Source organism: Nyctereutes procyonoides, unplaced genomic scaffold (genome assembly GCF_905146905.1).
Source record: "Nyctereutes procyonoides isolate TBG_1078 unplaced genomic scaffold, NYPRO_anot_genome, whole genome shotgun sequence".
NCBI classification, from domain to species: Eukaryota; Metazoa; Chordata; class Mammalia; order Carnivora; family Canidae; genus Nyctereutes; species Nyctereutes procyonoides.
Window position 1 is genome coordinate 21522802 of NW_026575037.1, and position 15789 is coordinate 21538590.

General features: G+C 35.2%; 1 protein-coding gene across 2 annotated transcripts in view; it reads left to right on the plus strand.

Moving 5' to 3' along the window:
* CFHR5 (complement factor H related 5) overlaps positions 1-15789 on the plus strand; it is a 30854-nt gene that overhangs the window by 2568 nt on the left and 12497 nt on the right. For both annotated transcript variants that reach the window (XM_055319316.1, XM_055319315.1), the window contains exons 2-7: positions 386-583; positions 1692-1868; positions 7625-7801; positions 9053-9235; positions 9354-9533; positions 14249-14425. In XM_055319316.1, the coding sequence (XP_055175291.1) occupies positions 386-583; positions 1692-1868; positions 7625-7801; positions 9053-9235; positions 9354-9533; positions 14249-14425 (1092 nt within the window). The remainder of the gene's footprint in view (positions 1-385; positions 584-1691; positions 1869-7624; positions 7802-9052; positions 9236-9353; positions 9534-14248; positions 14426-15789) is intronic.

The window sequence follows — 15789 nt, forward strand, 5'->3', positions numbered from 1 at the left end:
AATAGAGAAAAGAAAGGCCTTGGAGGCCCCGCACGATTCCATCCCTACCTGCCCGGCGCACAGTGTGGACCAGTGAGGGTTGCTGCTCCCCTTGGCCACCGGTCATGGATCGCTGTGTGGCATTTTCCTTCTCAAAGATACTGCAGAAAACATTTTACTCCACATGACTCCAAACCCTACATTTCATGTAGACACTAGGCTTTTCAAATACGCTTGTCCTCTTAATCAGAGATCATTTTTTGTTTTCTCCTGATTAGTACACCAGAAAGCACATAAGGTAAAGGAATTTGAGCTAGATGAAAGGAAAAAAAATCAATGAGATGATTAAAATAGGACTTAATGATTCACTGATGTAGGTTAATTCTACCGTTTTGTTTTTTTGCAGGGCCTTTCCATTGCGATTTTCCAAAAATAAACCACGGAATTATATATGGGAGAGAGGACTCTGAGGCGTTTTCCCCAGTTCCTGTTGGGACAATTTATTACTATTCTTGTGAATATAATTTTGCATCTCCTTCTCGATCCTTTTGGACTCGCATAATGTGCACGGAGGAAGGATGGTCACCGACACCCAAGTGTCTTAGTGAGTAAATGGCCTATCAGTAGATGTGGCCGTGTCATTGAGTAGCTAGACATGTGCCAGATGGGACATCAGGCTCTTGGCCCACCAGCACAGGGGATCAGGACTAGACGGTGAAGAGAGTGTCCTTTCTTGAGGAGCCTTTTCTGAAAACTAATTGAAGAATATGTGACCTTTCTTGTGTTACCTAGAAGTGCTTTAAACATTTTAATTTTAAAAACTGATGATCTATATACTTGACTATTCATGTGTAGCGCCTAATATTTGCTTAGGTTCAGCCTAGTCATATTTTTCCTTTAAAACAAGTCTCTTTACATGCACATCCTGTTTTGAAACTTACCATCCTCTTGGATATTGTGAAGATGGTGTGAGCGTAAATATTTTCGCTGTCGTATTTTCCAAAAAATACGACAAAAAAATCATTCTTATGATGATGTCTGTATTGATTCTCAATGAATGTGAAAAGTAGACTCAGGAGAGAATAGATATATTAAGAAAAAAAGCAATGGAGGGGCACCTGGGTGGCTCAGCCGGTTAAGCATGTGACTCTTGATTTCGGCTCAGGTCATGACCTTAGGGTCCTGTGATCAAGCCCTGAGTCTGGCTCTGTGCTCAGTGGGGAGTCTGCTGAAGAGTCTCTCTCCCTCTACTCCACTCCCCTCTCTCTTGCTCTCAAGTAAATAAATAAAATCTTAAAAAAGAAAAAGACAATGGGAGGCAGAAAATATGAGCCAACAAAGGAGACAGTAATGGTCTTTCTCCTTCTGTTTTGGAAACATTTATGAGAATTAAGAGAGAAATGGAGATTTTAGATACTAAAATCTAATCTTGTACCTAGAAAAGCTTATAAAAATAAAATAATATCTATAAAAACCATAGAACAGAATGAAATGTTAATTTACTTCCGTCTCAGAAATATGTGAGTGTATTTCATATAGTAAATGTCATCATATATAGCAGCATGATCAAAATTCTTTAGAAATTTTGTTTTATACGTGATTTCAGTTTTGTTAAGTTTGCCATTCTTTTAAAAATATTATAAAAAGCAAATTTAGTTTTTTTCTCTTTTTACCACTTCCATCTTGTACATTAAACAATTTTTGGTTCTTAGGACTGTGTTTCTTTCCTTCTGTGGAAAATGGTTATTCTGCATCTTCAGGACAAACACACCTGGAAGGTGACATTGTACAAATTATCTGTGATGTTGGCTACAGCCTTCCTTATAATGATGATACCATTACATGTTTGGAGAATGGTTGGTCTTCTCCTCCCAAATGCAACTCCACCAGTAAGTAAAATGCTGTCCTGTCACATCCTGACATGTGATGCGATTTTTTTTTTAAAAAATATATCTATTGTCAGGGGTTAAATGTAGATTTCACTACTTGCTTTTATGTTTACGCATTTGTTTTTCAGTTCCAGCTGAGTCTGATAGATATACAAATAACATAGTTCACCTGTCTACACAAATCCGTTGTGTGCAAGAGAAATATTAGACAATACAAACATTTTGAAGGCAGTCCCTGTATGTTAAAGTAACATCCACTTATCGTGTACATGAAAATTATGTTAGTTGGAAATAAACTTTATTTAAAACGAGTATTTAACTGAAAATGGAATATTTAAGTGAACATAAGTCCAATCCTAGTTAAAATGTCTTATGACTACGATAGTTTTTTATGGTTTTTCATGTGTGTATATTAAATTCTTAGGCTTAATTTGATAAACAATCAGTTTCTATGTTTAAAATATTTTGTACCTGTGAACGTTATTTGCCAGTGGCTTAGAATTTGGAAAACACCTCCTTTGAGTTGATGATGGCATCTCCGAGACCTGTGTGAACACTTGGAATTCTTCATGTTTAGAAATCCCTAGCAATCATTCTTAAGCCAGTTCGTGGAATTCCAGCCCACGCTTGCACAGCTTAGTACTCAACCAAAGACTCAAGAACACTCTTAAGAAGACTTCTCTAGCTCTTTCTCATCATAATACCCTCTCTCTGTTACTCTGCTCTGTAAATTCCAGCCACCATGGTCTCCAATACTGCGATCTGTCCTCTCAATTCAGGAAGACCATGGCTTCTCCCTCCCTGCCACAGAGTCTGGAAAGTGCTCTCCAAAGCTGAAACAGTCGTAGACTGTGCTTTGGAGTTTGAATGATTTTTCCCCTTTTCTTGGTCATTACAGACTTCACTGAGTAGTTTTTTAGAGATATGTTTTGTACAGTTTTCTAACGTTTTTCTGTTAGGAAGGTACGCTGATGCCAGCTAATCTATCCTCTCAGGAAATGAAGTCTTCTGATATGCCTTTTTTTTTTTAAAAAAAAAGGTTATTCACAACTAATATTTAAATTTAAACTTCTAGAAAAGAGAGTTTTTTTTTTTTAAGCAGCTTGAATGACAATACTTACTCAGTTACCAGTTAGGCCACAAGTTCTTTTAATTACAAGGGGCTTAAACAAGATTAGTCTTTGCAAAACAAATTTTAAAAACACACTTATTGACTTCCTACCTGAAATGTCCAGTGGTGGAACAGGGCTCATGGTTTATAAGGCTTCAGTTATGGTATCAAGATTTCATTGTCATCTCCACCTCAAGCACCATCTCTCTTCATTTTGTGGGGTGATGGCAATTGTCAGTGCAACAATTGTATTTTAGAGGCCTGACAACTCAGTTGGACCAGTACTAACCCACACAAGCTGGCTCCTGTGTACATTTTGTGAGATTCCATCATTAGCCTTTGAAAAATTCTGTGTATCTAGGTTGAGTTTTGGATCACAAACACCATGGAGAGTCAACGACATTTCAGGGCAACTGGACTCCAGCATGCATTCTGAGAAAAATTACCTCTGTGTCCATGAGTAGAGGATCACCTATTTGAGCTAAGGTTACTGATCTACAGGATAAGTATTTTAAACTGTCTAGCTAACAATGATTCAAACTTCATGCTTTTTCCTTAAATCCCGAAACTGTTTCCATCTGTGGTGGAAGCTCTTATTTTCACATTTCTGCATGGCCCAGGCTTTCTGAACAAAGAGTGCTAGCAAACTTTGCTAAAAAATGATTAAACAGCAAACATGCCTTGACGTTAGAGATGGTGTACCCCTCCAGGGTGACTGAGAGACACCTTTCTGGAGCCATCTGCTTACACTTCAGAGTAGTTAAAACCTTCCTCTCTCTCTCCCCACAAATTTGTCTCTGATCCAGAGAAAAGATCTCTTTCCTTTTTTCTCTTGCGAGGAGGATGGGTCAATGTGCCAGCTGCCCTGTAAAAGCTCCATGTCTCTTACTTCAGAGGTTCCTTTCCTATGGCGCAAAGCTACTGCTTGAGCACAATCACATCGGGCTGTCCCTGCATCCGATTAATGGAGTCAGATAGATTATAGGCTAGAGCTCAGAGAACTGGCAGTATGGATGTTTGTGAATAATAACCTATTTAGTCTCTTGTCTAGAGAACTAATGTTTCCTGTAAGGAGGATGTATTTCCGTATACATGTACATATACACACACATTAGGTACTTAATGTACTACCAAGGGAATATATAGTATGCTATAGGTGGTAGATATATAAATAGACACATTTATATAGTGGAATACTTATATATATATTTTAAATACTGCAGTTCATTTAGGAGTTCTTACATAAGGAGAAAGTACATAAAATAAATATTTACTAAATAACTCACAATGACATTTCCTAAAAGATAATTTATCCATTAGTACATAACGATAAAGGCTTTTGCCCATTTGTTGTATGCTTGGGATAACATTAGAAATAACACCTTGATTCTGTGGTTGCCTGGGTGGCTCAGTGGTTAAGCATCTGACTAGCTCAGGTCATGATCCCAGGGTCCTGGAATCGAGGTTCTGCATGTGGCTCTCTGCAGGGAGCCTGCTCTTCCTCTGCCCATATCTCTGCCTTTCTCTCTGTGTCTCTCATGAATAAACAAAATCTTAAAAAAAAAAAAGGATCCTGATTCTTAATATGCCTTACAATCTTGTGACATGCCAGCCTTAGTGAATGCCAGAAACAAAAGTAAGAGCAGATGGTTTAATCTCTGACGAGTTGGACTATGAAGGCTATGATGGATATAAGAGCAGAAATGGAAGCACCACAGGCTCCATGGTATGTGGAAAGGATGGCTCATCCCATTTTGTCCACATGCTATGGTAAATACTTCTTGTTCTAGGAAATAAAAGCAATTCTGAATGTATTTCTTTTTAGCAGACTCTATTGAAAGATGTTTCCTAATGAACAGTAATCAAAATTTAACGTGTCTTCACACAGCTTTGAGAGACCAATGTTAAATATCGATATAATAACAGATCTTTGAAAAGCACTTAACCCACCCAAATAAGGTTGTTTATATGCCACATACATTATAATATTTATGAACAAAATGAAAGCTGTTTTCAGAATACCATGACTGCGAACTGCCAAATAATTCAAAATAGGCAAACATTACCAAAGTTATAGATTGCTATGCACGCTACAGCGACTCTAGATATTTTAATCCTTTGACTTTCATTCTTTTCCTTATCATTTGATTATTAACTTATAATTTATAATCAGAGCCTTGGTTTTTTTTGTCTGTTTGAGAGCAAATAAACAAAATTGAATTTTGAGTTTCATGGCAAAATTGAGGAGGGGGTATAGGGATAGAGCCCTTGCCCCATACATGCAATACAGTCTGTCCCATTATCAACTTGACTGACCAGTGCACCACATTTGTACAATTGATGAACAATTTGACACATCACAATCACCTGAAGTCTGTAGTTTTTATTACAGAGCTCATCCTTGGTGTTGCATAGAGTCTTTGATTTAAATGCAGCACAGAGTGCCTTCAGGTCATGCCAAATCATACCTTTCCTTAAATACGGCTGTACATTTTCCCCCATATATATTAGTTTTCTACTGCTGCTGTCACAAATTCGCACAAACCTATACTTAAAACAATACAAAATTATTATCTTATAGTTCTGGAGGTCAGAAGCCCTGAAATCAAGATGTTGAACCACGGTTCCTTCTGGAGCTCCTAGGAAAGAATCTGTTTCTGCCTTTTATAGCTTCTCGAAGGCCTTTGCATTTCTTGGCTCACGGCTCTTCCTCATATCACTTCAACCTCTGCTTCTGTTGTCACCATTCCTGCTTTGCTTCTGACACCCTGCTCCCTTCTGTGAGAAACGTTGTGATTGCACTGGGTCTACGGCTATACAAGTAATTCAAAATAATCTCTCCACCTCAAGGTCTTTACCTTAATTGTATCTAAAAAGTCTGTTTTTCCAAGGAAGGTAACATAATTGCAGGCTTCGGGGATTAGGACATGGACCTTTTGGGGAGGCCATTGTTTTGTCTATACTACCACATAATAACTGTTCTTGAATAAATCAACTGAAAAATCCTACATCAGTCAAGATCAATTATTTTCAATAGCTTTTAATCTTTGTAATTGGATTAGAAAGGGATTACAAACAACCAATAAAGAATCGTCACACAAACTTACAGCAATAAAATACAGAGATACAGAAGTTCAACTTTTCCTAAAGCTGAGTGAGTTGCATTCCAGGGGAATATGCACAAGCTGTTTTTAAACTATTAAATTGCTAATAACGATGCATAAAACTGGCTAGTCCAAATAATACTTCTGGGGACCCATGGGTGGTTCAGCAGTTTAGCGTCTGCCCTCCGCCCAGAGCGTGATCCTGGAGTCTGGGGATGGGGGCTCCCTGCGTGGAGCCTGCTTCTCCCTCTGCCTGTGTTTCTGCCTCTCTCTCTCTCTCATGATTGTGTTCTCATGAATAAATAAATAAAATCTTTAAAAAAGTAATATTTCTGAGATTTAATTAGAAAACATTTCATCAGATTTTTGTGATATATGCTTGATTTATTATTTGGGTTTTTTTTAAAGATTTTAGTTATTTGAGAGAGAGAGAGAGAGAGAGAGAGAGCGCACATGTGCATGAGTAAGGGGGAACAGCAGAGAAAGGGAGAGAAGCAGGCTTCCTGCTAAGTGAGAGCCTGAGGTGGGGCTCAATCCCAGGACCTCAAGATCATGACCTGAGCCAAAGGCAGCCACTTCACTGACTGAGCCACCCAGGCGCCCTTGTCATCTATATTTTCACATGTGAATTTCCATATCTAATTTTATAAATGAACCACAAATAACAGATTAAAAGAGAAAATACACACATATATTCATTTTAACCTGAATCAGAAGGTTTTCATAATGCATTGGTTTTTTAGAAAGATATTAGAGATGTGGTTGGGTGTAATAGGAAGATTCAGAACACCTAGAAGCAACTTGGCCATGTGTTTTTTAAAAAGTCTGTATACTAAATACAGTTCCGCATTTGTAAAGTTAGGAATTATTTGCTTTTTAATGTTCCCTCCTACTTAAAATGTACTAGACATATCTTGTTTGGGCCATTCTAGTTATTAACTTTTTAAACATGCCTATCATTTAATTAAATATGTTGCATTTTAGGGGGCATCTGGGTGGCTCAGTGGTTAAGTGTGGCTGCCTATGGTTCAGGTCGTGATCCCAGGGTCCTCGGGTCGAGTCCCACATCAGGCTCCTCACAGGGATCCTCCTTCTCCCTCAGCCTGTGTCTCTGCCTCTCTCTCTCTGTGTCTCTCATGAATAAATAAAATCTTTAATAAAATATGTCGCATTTTAATTTTTATTACTTGGAAGAATGATTTTCTTGTGATTTGAGTATGAAAACTATTCATGTGCTAGATAAGTTATTAAAATTTATTAATTAAATAAATGAAACAATTTACTTCATAAGTGATTGCTCAGGACTTATTTATTACAGTCCTGAGGATATTGTCATACAAAATTTCAACTTGCTATTCAACACTCTAATTCCTCTAAAGGGGCTTATACATATTTGTTGGGCATAAATAATTTGAGGTTTTTTGAAAGTAAGAATATAAGTGTCTCTGTGTATGAAGTCCTCTGTTACTTAATAGCATATGTTAAATTTACTTTCACAATGATTATTTCATACATATTTAACTACTTTACTTTTATTTTAGATGTAGAATGTCTTCTTCCAGTTTTAGAAGCAAATGTAGGTGTTTATCCAAGAAGAGTAAGATACAAAACTGGAGAAGTATTGGAATTTTCCTGTGAACAAGGATTTACAGGAGTTGGACCAGCCTCAGTTCAATGCTATTACTTTGGATGGTCACCTAGTTTTCCAACATGCAAAGGTCAGTATTTATTTCAGAACTGATGAAACAACTTATATCAATTTAATATGTGTCTATATATTCTATTGGTCATATATATAATCTGACAAACTGCAAAAAAATGGTGATAGTATTATTTTAACTGAGGAGAAGAAGAGATGCTGCTCCATAGATCAGTTATGTTTCCTTTATCAAGGGGTTGATTCTACCTCTGTTTTGAAATAGGTAATTGAGTTTTATAGAGCAAATTATAGCAGCTGGGATGAGAAAATGTTAGGGATTTTCACCCAAACTCAATAAAAAATTATGCTTTAAAAATATTGTATATATTTTATTAAGTAATCAGAGTAATCAAATAAATATATGAATTTTTCAATATAAAACAATGATTTATTACTTGCTTCAGATGACATTACTTTTTAAAAATATTAGATAAAATTATTTTATATATTTATAAATATTAACTTATACCATGGTATCATACCACATATTTGATAGCTATTTACTTTTATATGATATCCAGATTATTGAACTATAAAATCTTCAGGGGAAGAATATTCTGGCTATAATAACCTGCAAAATATTGGGGGTTGGAGCAATCAGAATGTTTACATAAGGAAAGAATGTAAGATGACACTAAAAATTATTGTTAATTTAAAGAAATGCAGTAAGATGTTTTGTAGATGCAAGTCAATGTCCTTATTTCTTAGATAGGCATTCTGAAGAATTTAGAAGTAAAATCTCACTATATCTATCAGTTACTTTAAATTACTTAGGGGGCACCTAGGTGGTTCAGTCAGTTAAGCGTCTGCCTTCTGCTCAGGTCATGATCCATCCCAGTGTCCTGGGATAGAGCCTCATGTAGGCTCCCAGCTCGATGAGGAGTCTGCTTCTTCCTCTGCCCCTCCCCCTGCTCTTTCTCTTCCTCTCTCACTCTACGTGTTCTCTGTTAAATAAATAAATCAAATCTTAAATAAATTACTTCGCAAAAAAATTAAGTAAATTGGGCAAAATGTATTCACATATATCCAGGTGATCAAAATACATATTCATTTTTCTTTAATTAGTTCAGAATTGTTTATAATAAAAAGTCAACATTTGAGAAAGAGAATAGCCAATACACCATGTATGCTGTAAAAAAACAAACCTGAAAAAAAAATAGGAATAGTAACATAAGAGTAATTTAGTTCTTGGCCAACCAAAACAGTAACTCCACATTTTGCCAGATTTATAAGACTCTTTAAGCATTATTTAACAGTTTCTTTATGACAGGGCAAGTACAGTCATGTGGTCCACCTCCTGAACTCCTCAATGGCAAAATAAAGGAGACAAGGAAAGAAGAATACGGACACCGTGAAATGGTGGAATATGATTGTGATCCCTATTTCCTAATGACGGGGCCTAAGACAATACAGTGCATGGATGGACAATGGACAGATTTGCCCACTTGCACTGGTAAATAGATATTAATGTTTAAACAGAACAGTTTAAACTTTGTACTTATATATAAATATGTATATATAAAGATTTAAAATATTTAAAAAGTAACCAGATCTTTATTACATTTTCTTAGGACAAGTTAAAACATGTGACTACATACCTCACTTTGAGAATGGCTATGCCCAGTTCTCTATCCCTCCCTTTCGACATGGTGTTTCCATGAAGCTGAATTGCAGAAAAACATATACAATGATTGGGAATAATGTAATTACCTGTATTGATGGAATGTGGACTGAACTTCCTAAGTGTGTTGGTAAGAATATATTTCTTACTTTTGTATTTGATTGTTTATAATTCTTTAAATCATTAGGTATATTTACACCAGCACATGCTGGTGCCCATCAGGTATTAAATAGTTGGGATGTAAGACACTGAATTGTTTGTTCCTAATTACTTAAGAAAATGAATTGTTAAAGATTTTCATTGACCTATGAACACCATGCAAAATTACTGAGATACTAAGGGCTCTGTAAACCAAGAGAGTTTGGGACTTCTGCTTCAGAATAATATCAGATCGCTTTTTTTTCTGGGTAGCTACTGCTGTATCCCATCTTCACCATGTGATGGACTATGCCAAACTGATTTTCCTTGGCTTTTGGATAAGCAACGTTCTTTTAAATCTCTGTGCCTTTCCTCATTTGTGTCTTTGCTCTCTTCCTGAATGTCTTTCTCCATTTTAATCACATGTAAAACTATTCACCTTCATGATTCAACTCAAAATTCACTCTGTGGAAAAAAAAATTCACTCTCTGGGTTCATTTTGCACTACGCACACTCTGACCTCAATACTCTAGGAGAACCATATAGTCTCTCCACTGTGCTGTCTGTATATTTATCATATTGTCTTGTACCTAATGGATACTTGTCTTCCCATTTAGATTGTAACGTGCCAGGCCAGCAGGGTCCTTCTGTATTGACCCAATCTCGAATTCACTGCCTAAATAATCGTTCACTTAGGTTTACATAAAGTATTAAGATTCTGTGTCAGTAACTCATTTCATAATTATTTTTGGTTGTTATCCTATAGGTTTCTCTTCCGGTGCATGGTCCACTTGGTATCAGCTTTCTTTTCCTGTCTCACATACCTTCTGTTGGTCTAGACTTTGTCATACACAAAGGAAGTCTGTATAGGCTTTAGTTGACATTTTTAATGTCTCAAACCCTTTCTCATATCTTTTTTCCTCAGCTTAACCCAGTAGTAGGCCCAGAGAGTTTCTAGATGAGAAGACATTGAGGTACTTTGATTCAAGTTTTGCTTAGAGCTGAAAAAATGGGGAAAAAACAAAGAGAATGTTGTAAAACATCCATGTTCCAGTATTCAGAATTTACATTTTTGATATTATTTGTTTCAAATGCTTTGTAATAGAACAAATCATTTAAATAAAAGCATTGAAGAAAAAGGGAACTATCCATTATCCTATCAACCTTCCAAGAGAAATTCCAATTGAGTCGAATTTGTATTTTCTATTCTACTTTTTAGTATGTGTATGTATGTATATGTATATAAATATACATATGTACATACGTATATAAATATGTATATATATGTAAAGTGTGTATATATATATATGTATATATATATACTAAATTAGATATATATTTTTTAAAATGTAGGATGATATTTTTGCATCTTTTCCTAAACTTAAACAAAATTATTGTCTACTTGCAAAATGTTTTTCCTTCAACATTGTAATTTTACTGTGTTATAATCTACCTTAAGAATGTACCTTGTTTTATCACTTTGTTACCCTATTGGAAATGGAAATTATTTATTTTTGTCCTGATATAAAAGACATACTTCAGTGTTTCCTTAAGTATACATCTACAAGTGGAGTTAATGGACTCAGGTTGTGGATACTTTTGACTTTACAAGGTACTGCCAAATATGTACAGAGGTCTTACTCTTCTTTGTCACCACTTGATATTTTAATATTTTTGAATTGTTGCCAGGTCAATGGGTCAAAATCATTATCTCATATTTAATTTTGCTTTTCTGAATAATAGTAATATTGAGCATCAGTACAAGTATTTGTTGGCAGCTAGGATTTTCTCTTTTATGCAATGAGCATTTTTCTTTTATTTTGTATTTTCTTACTGATTTTAAGATTTATCTGAGTTCTGAATTGAATCTTCTCCTATTGTAAATATTTTAAAGTATTTTTGTTTTATTGTAATATTTCTATGATGTCCTTCTCATTGGAAACTTGTGTTTAAGTTAATTGTCTTACCAATTTTCCTTTCTTCAATTATATGTGTTTGTTCATACCTTATTGAGGAATCCCTTACTTTTTTAGGTGCATAAAGATATTCCCTTTTTAAAAGCATTATGATCTTATTACTAAGATTTATGTCTTTAATATATCTGATATATTGTTATATTAGAGTGCTTTTTTTGTCTCTATGTGGAAAACTATATCAATACTAAGAAAATTGGCTGTTCTATTTTCTACTAATACTTATTTCCCCATGTATCATTACTAGTACCTTATTTATAAATATATCTATTTCTAAATTATCTATCCTGTTCCCTTGACTTGTTTGTCTATTCTTATTCTAATATGGAAAATCATTCTTATTATAACAATATCTGTTACTTATTACTAATTAGAATCATCTTGACTATTCTTAAAAATGCCAAAAACCAAGTACCTTGATAATTTTGATTCAATTTTGTTTGGGATTATATGAAATTTATAAATTCAGTAGAATTACAATTTTATTTATTATTGACTCTTCCTCTCATGAACATAATGCTTCAATCTCTTTACTCAGGTCTTATATCAAACGTTATTAAAATTATTTCTAGGGATCCCTGGGTGGTGCAGCGGTTTAGCGCCTGCCTTTGGCTCAGGGCGTGATCCTGGAGACCCAGGATCGAATCCCACGTCGGGCTCCCGGTGCATGGAGCCTGCTTCTCCCTCTGCCTGTGTCTCTGCCTCTCTCTCTCTCTCTCTCTCTCTCTCTCTCTCTCTGTGACTATCATAAATAAATTGAAAAAAATAAAATAAAATTATTTCTAAATAAGTTTTTTCCCTAAGTCCTTTGGGATTCTACTGATAAAACAAATGAGATCTATTAATTTATATATTTGAAGAGTTATACTTTCTTTTAAAAAATTTTTTAAAGATTTTATTTATTTGAAAGAGAGAGAGAACATGAGTGGCCAGAAGGACAGAGAGAAGCAGACTCCCCCCTAGGCAGGGAGCCTGATGTGGGGCTAGGTCCCAGGACCTGAGATCATGACCTGAGCCAAAGGCAGATGCTTAAATGACTGAGCCACCCAGGTGCCCCAAAGTGTTATGTTTTCTATATGCAAGGTTATAATTTAATTTTGAATATTGGTTTTGTTTCCAGCAATCTTGCTAAGTTCCCATATAAGTTCTAATGATGAATTTAGACATTTTATTTTTATAAATAATTACAGTTTAATCTCTTTTATTTTATTGCTTTAGCTCATAAAAATACCTCTGCATGCTCCAGAAACAACAACCAAAATAATAGTCATGTAACCTGAGTTCCATTAAGTTCTGGGGTGTTTGGAGTCACCTCTTAGAGAAAGAGTTGGATATAGAACCTAGGAACTAGGCCTGGTCCCTGCTCTTCCTGTGCCTCTAATTCTTTTAACTTGATTCTAGATTTTCTGATTGGCTTGTCTATATGATTCTTCCACAAAAGGAGTGAAATCCATTTCAGATTTTTCTATCAGCCCACCAGCCTGTGTGCTCTGCTCTTTGACCCTGCATTCTAGCAGTCCTTGGGCTTTCATCCATAAAGCATAAGTATTTGCATGCCCCCCACCCCACCATGTCCTCAGATACCATTCCCCTGTGTCCTATCTCCAGCAATTCCAATATATTAAAGCCTTTAGTTTTGAGCTTTAAAGACTAGGAAACTTTCTGCTGCTATTCTTCAAGACTCTAAAGTAGAAAACCCAGAACCACTCTCTTCCCTCATCTCCTAGCCTTTTGGATTATCAACTGGCCTACCCACTTCTGGGGATGAAAACTGTAGCTGTTGCAGATACCTGGTCACTGCCCACTCATGATGACCTGCAAGGAGGGAAAGTGTTCCAGTGTTCCAGCCTTAAGAGCCTAGACTCTGTTATAAAAAGGTGTAAATTATAAATGTTCATGGTCAACAATTTTGATATAAGGGGAATACAGGTATCCAATCACTAGCATCACATAGGGAGGGTAAATTTAAAAATTGGAATTATTGGGGAAAAAACACATAAAAGGAGAGAAGTAGCAGAGCAATCTTTGTCTCATTATCCCATCCTTTGACATCCTCAGGAAAAGTTCCACAATGATCTATATATTTATGGACAAAAGGGAAAAATTATGACAATAAAAACCACCTAGACAAGCAAGTGGCTTATTATAAATGCATGTTCTTAGTGTTGTCATCAGAGGATTCTTTCTTTGAGCTTACTTTGACTTATTGAGTCAGGGTCTTTACTAAGCTTCTGAAATGTGGGAGTAATTGAACCTAAAGGGACATCCAGATTTATTTCTCCTAATACTATACTTCCCACTGCATCACCTCTTTATTATTGAAATGCTTTGAAAACATTTCACATAATTTAGTAGAAAACAATCACGTAAGAATGTCTTTTCATGGCCTTTAAAAATTAGGCTGAATGAAGTTTCATAAGGACTGTCCTCCAGTCAAAACCCTTGATCAGACCAATCCATCTTGCACTCTTATTTCCCAAAAGACTTAGACATATTTTTCTGTCACTCAAAGATGGAACACAGATTTTTATTTCATTTTTCAATTTTCAACAGCATAGTCTGTGCAATGAAATTAAGAATAGCTTTTTGCGATATTGCTTGAAGGCATCAAACGTAATTTAATTGTACCATTAATATTTCAGATATTTTATTCAAAATAATTGCTAGTTTCTGCTCAATATTCTTATCATGTATGAATATCTTCCTTTTTTAAAAATATCTTCCTTTTTTATAGCAACTGACCAACTTAAGAGTTGCAGAAGGCCAGTGTTTTTTGCAAGAATACTGATGTATCCACATAGGAATAAATTTAATCACAGTACCAGAGTAATTTACAGATGTTTGGGGAAGCCTGGATACAAGCAAACAGTCTGCATAAATGGGCAATGGCATCCTGAACTACACTGCAAAAGTAAGTTTTGTTTTAAAGATTCTGTAGACCTTGTTACATCTTTATCAGAAAATTTCTCTTGTAATTAGTATGTGTTTTTAAATTAAATTATTGTAATATGTAACTTTTTAAAAGATTTTCTTTATTTGAGAGAAAAAGAGAGAATATGGGGGGGGATGGGAGAGGGTGAGAAAGAAAAGAGAAGCAGACTGCCTGCTTAGCAGGGAGCCTGATGTGGGGCTCCATCCCATTACCCCAAGATCATGACCTGAGCTCAAGGCAGACACTCAACCAGTTGAGCCACCCAGGTGCTCCAATATGTAATTTTTAAGTTGATGGTGAAGTTAGAAACTACTCATAACACTATTTTCAGACAAATATTACCGCTTAAAAACACTTGCCTTCTGGTAAGGATGATGGAGTAAATCCATTTTATTATAATCTCTTGAAATCATAAAAGACAAAAACTGTAAAAATAGAACAAAAACTGAATCTTCAATGACATTAGGAAATAACTAAAACCCAAATGACCTTGTGAAGGATAACTAACAGATATTATAAATTCTGGATCAAAAGTAGAAAGTAGGCTGGGAAGAAAAATGATCTGATTAAGAAATTATCTTCCTAAGATTAAGTCTCATATTCCTCAAAGGCTTATTTTCAAATAATTTGAGCAATAGAATTATAAATTACAATTATAAAGTAGGCACCATGTTAAATTAAACCAGATATAGAGAAGATAGAGTAATTACAGAGAAATGACAATAGAGAAAATAGAGTAGACTTTAGACTTCTCACCAACAATATAAGAAGCCAGAATAAACCAAGTAATATCCCCAAAATGCTTAGAGAAAGTAATTGGAAATCAATTGTTTTCTAGAACAAAATTATTTATTGATTACAAAATAAAGACTTTTTAAAAAAGATTTATTTATTTATTCATGAGCGAGAGAGAGAGGCAGAGACACAGGTAGAGAGAGAAGCAGGCTCCCTGCAGGGAGCCCAATGTGGGACTAGATCCCCAGACCCAGGATCAAGCCTGAGCCAAAGGCAGACACTCAACCGCTGAGCTACCCTGGTGTCCCAATAAAGACATTTTTAAACATAGGAAAGATGGAAGAGACTTTATCACTTAAAAACATGCTTTGAAAGAAATCATATAAAATATGTATCAGCAAGATGAAGTATTAATTCTTAACAAAAGAGTGTTATATCATTAGAAATTGTGGGTAAAAAGTAGGATATATTAAATTTAAATAAGCAATAATTTCAAGAAGGTGAGGTGACTATTTAAAACAACTAAGATGTTTTTATTTTTATTAAGCCTCTTTATTCAATATATGTTTATTTTTATATAAAGAAGAAATATTGTTCTGAGAATTTCA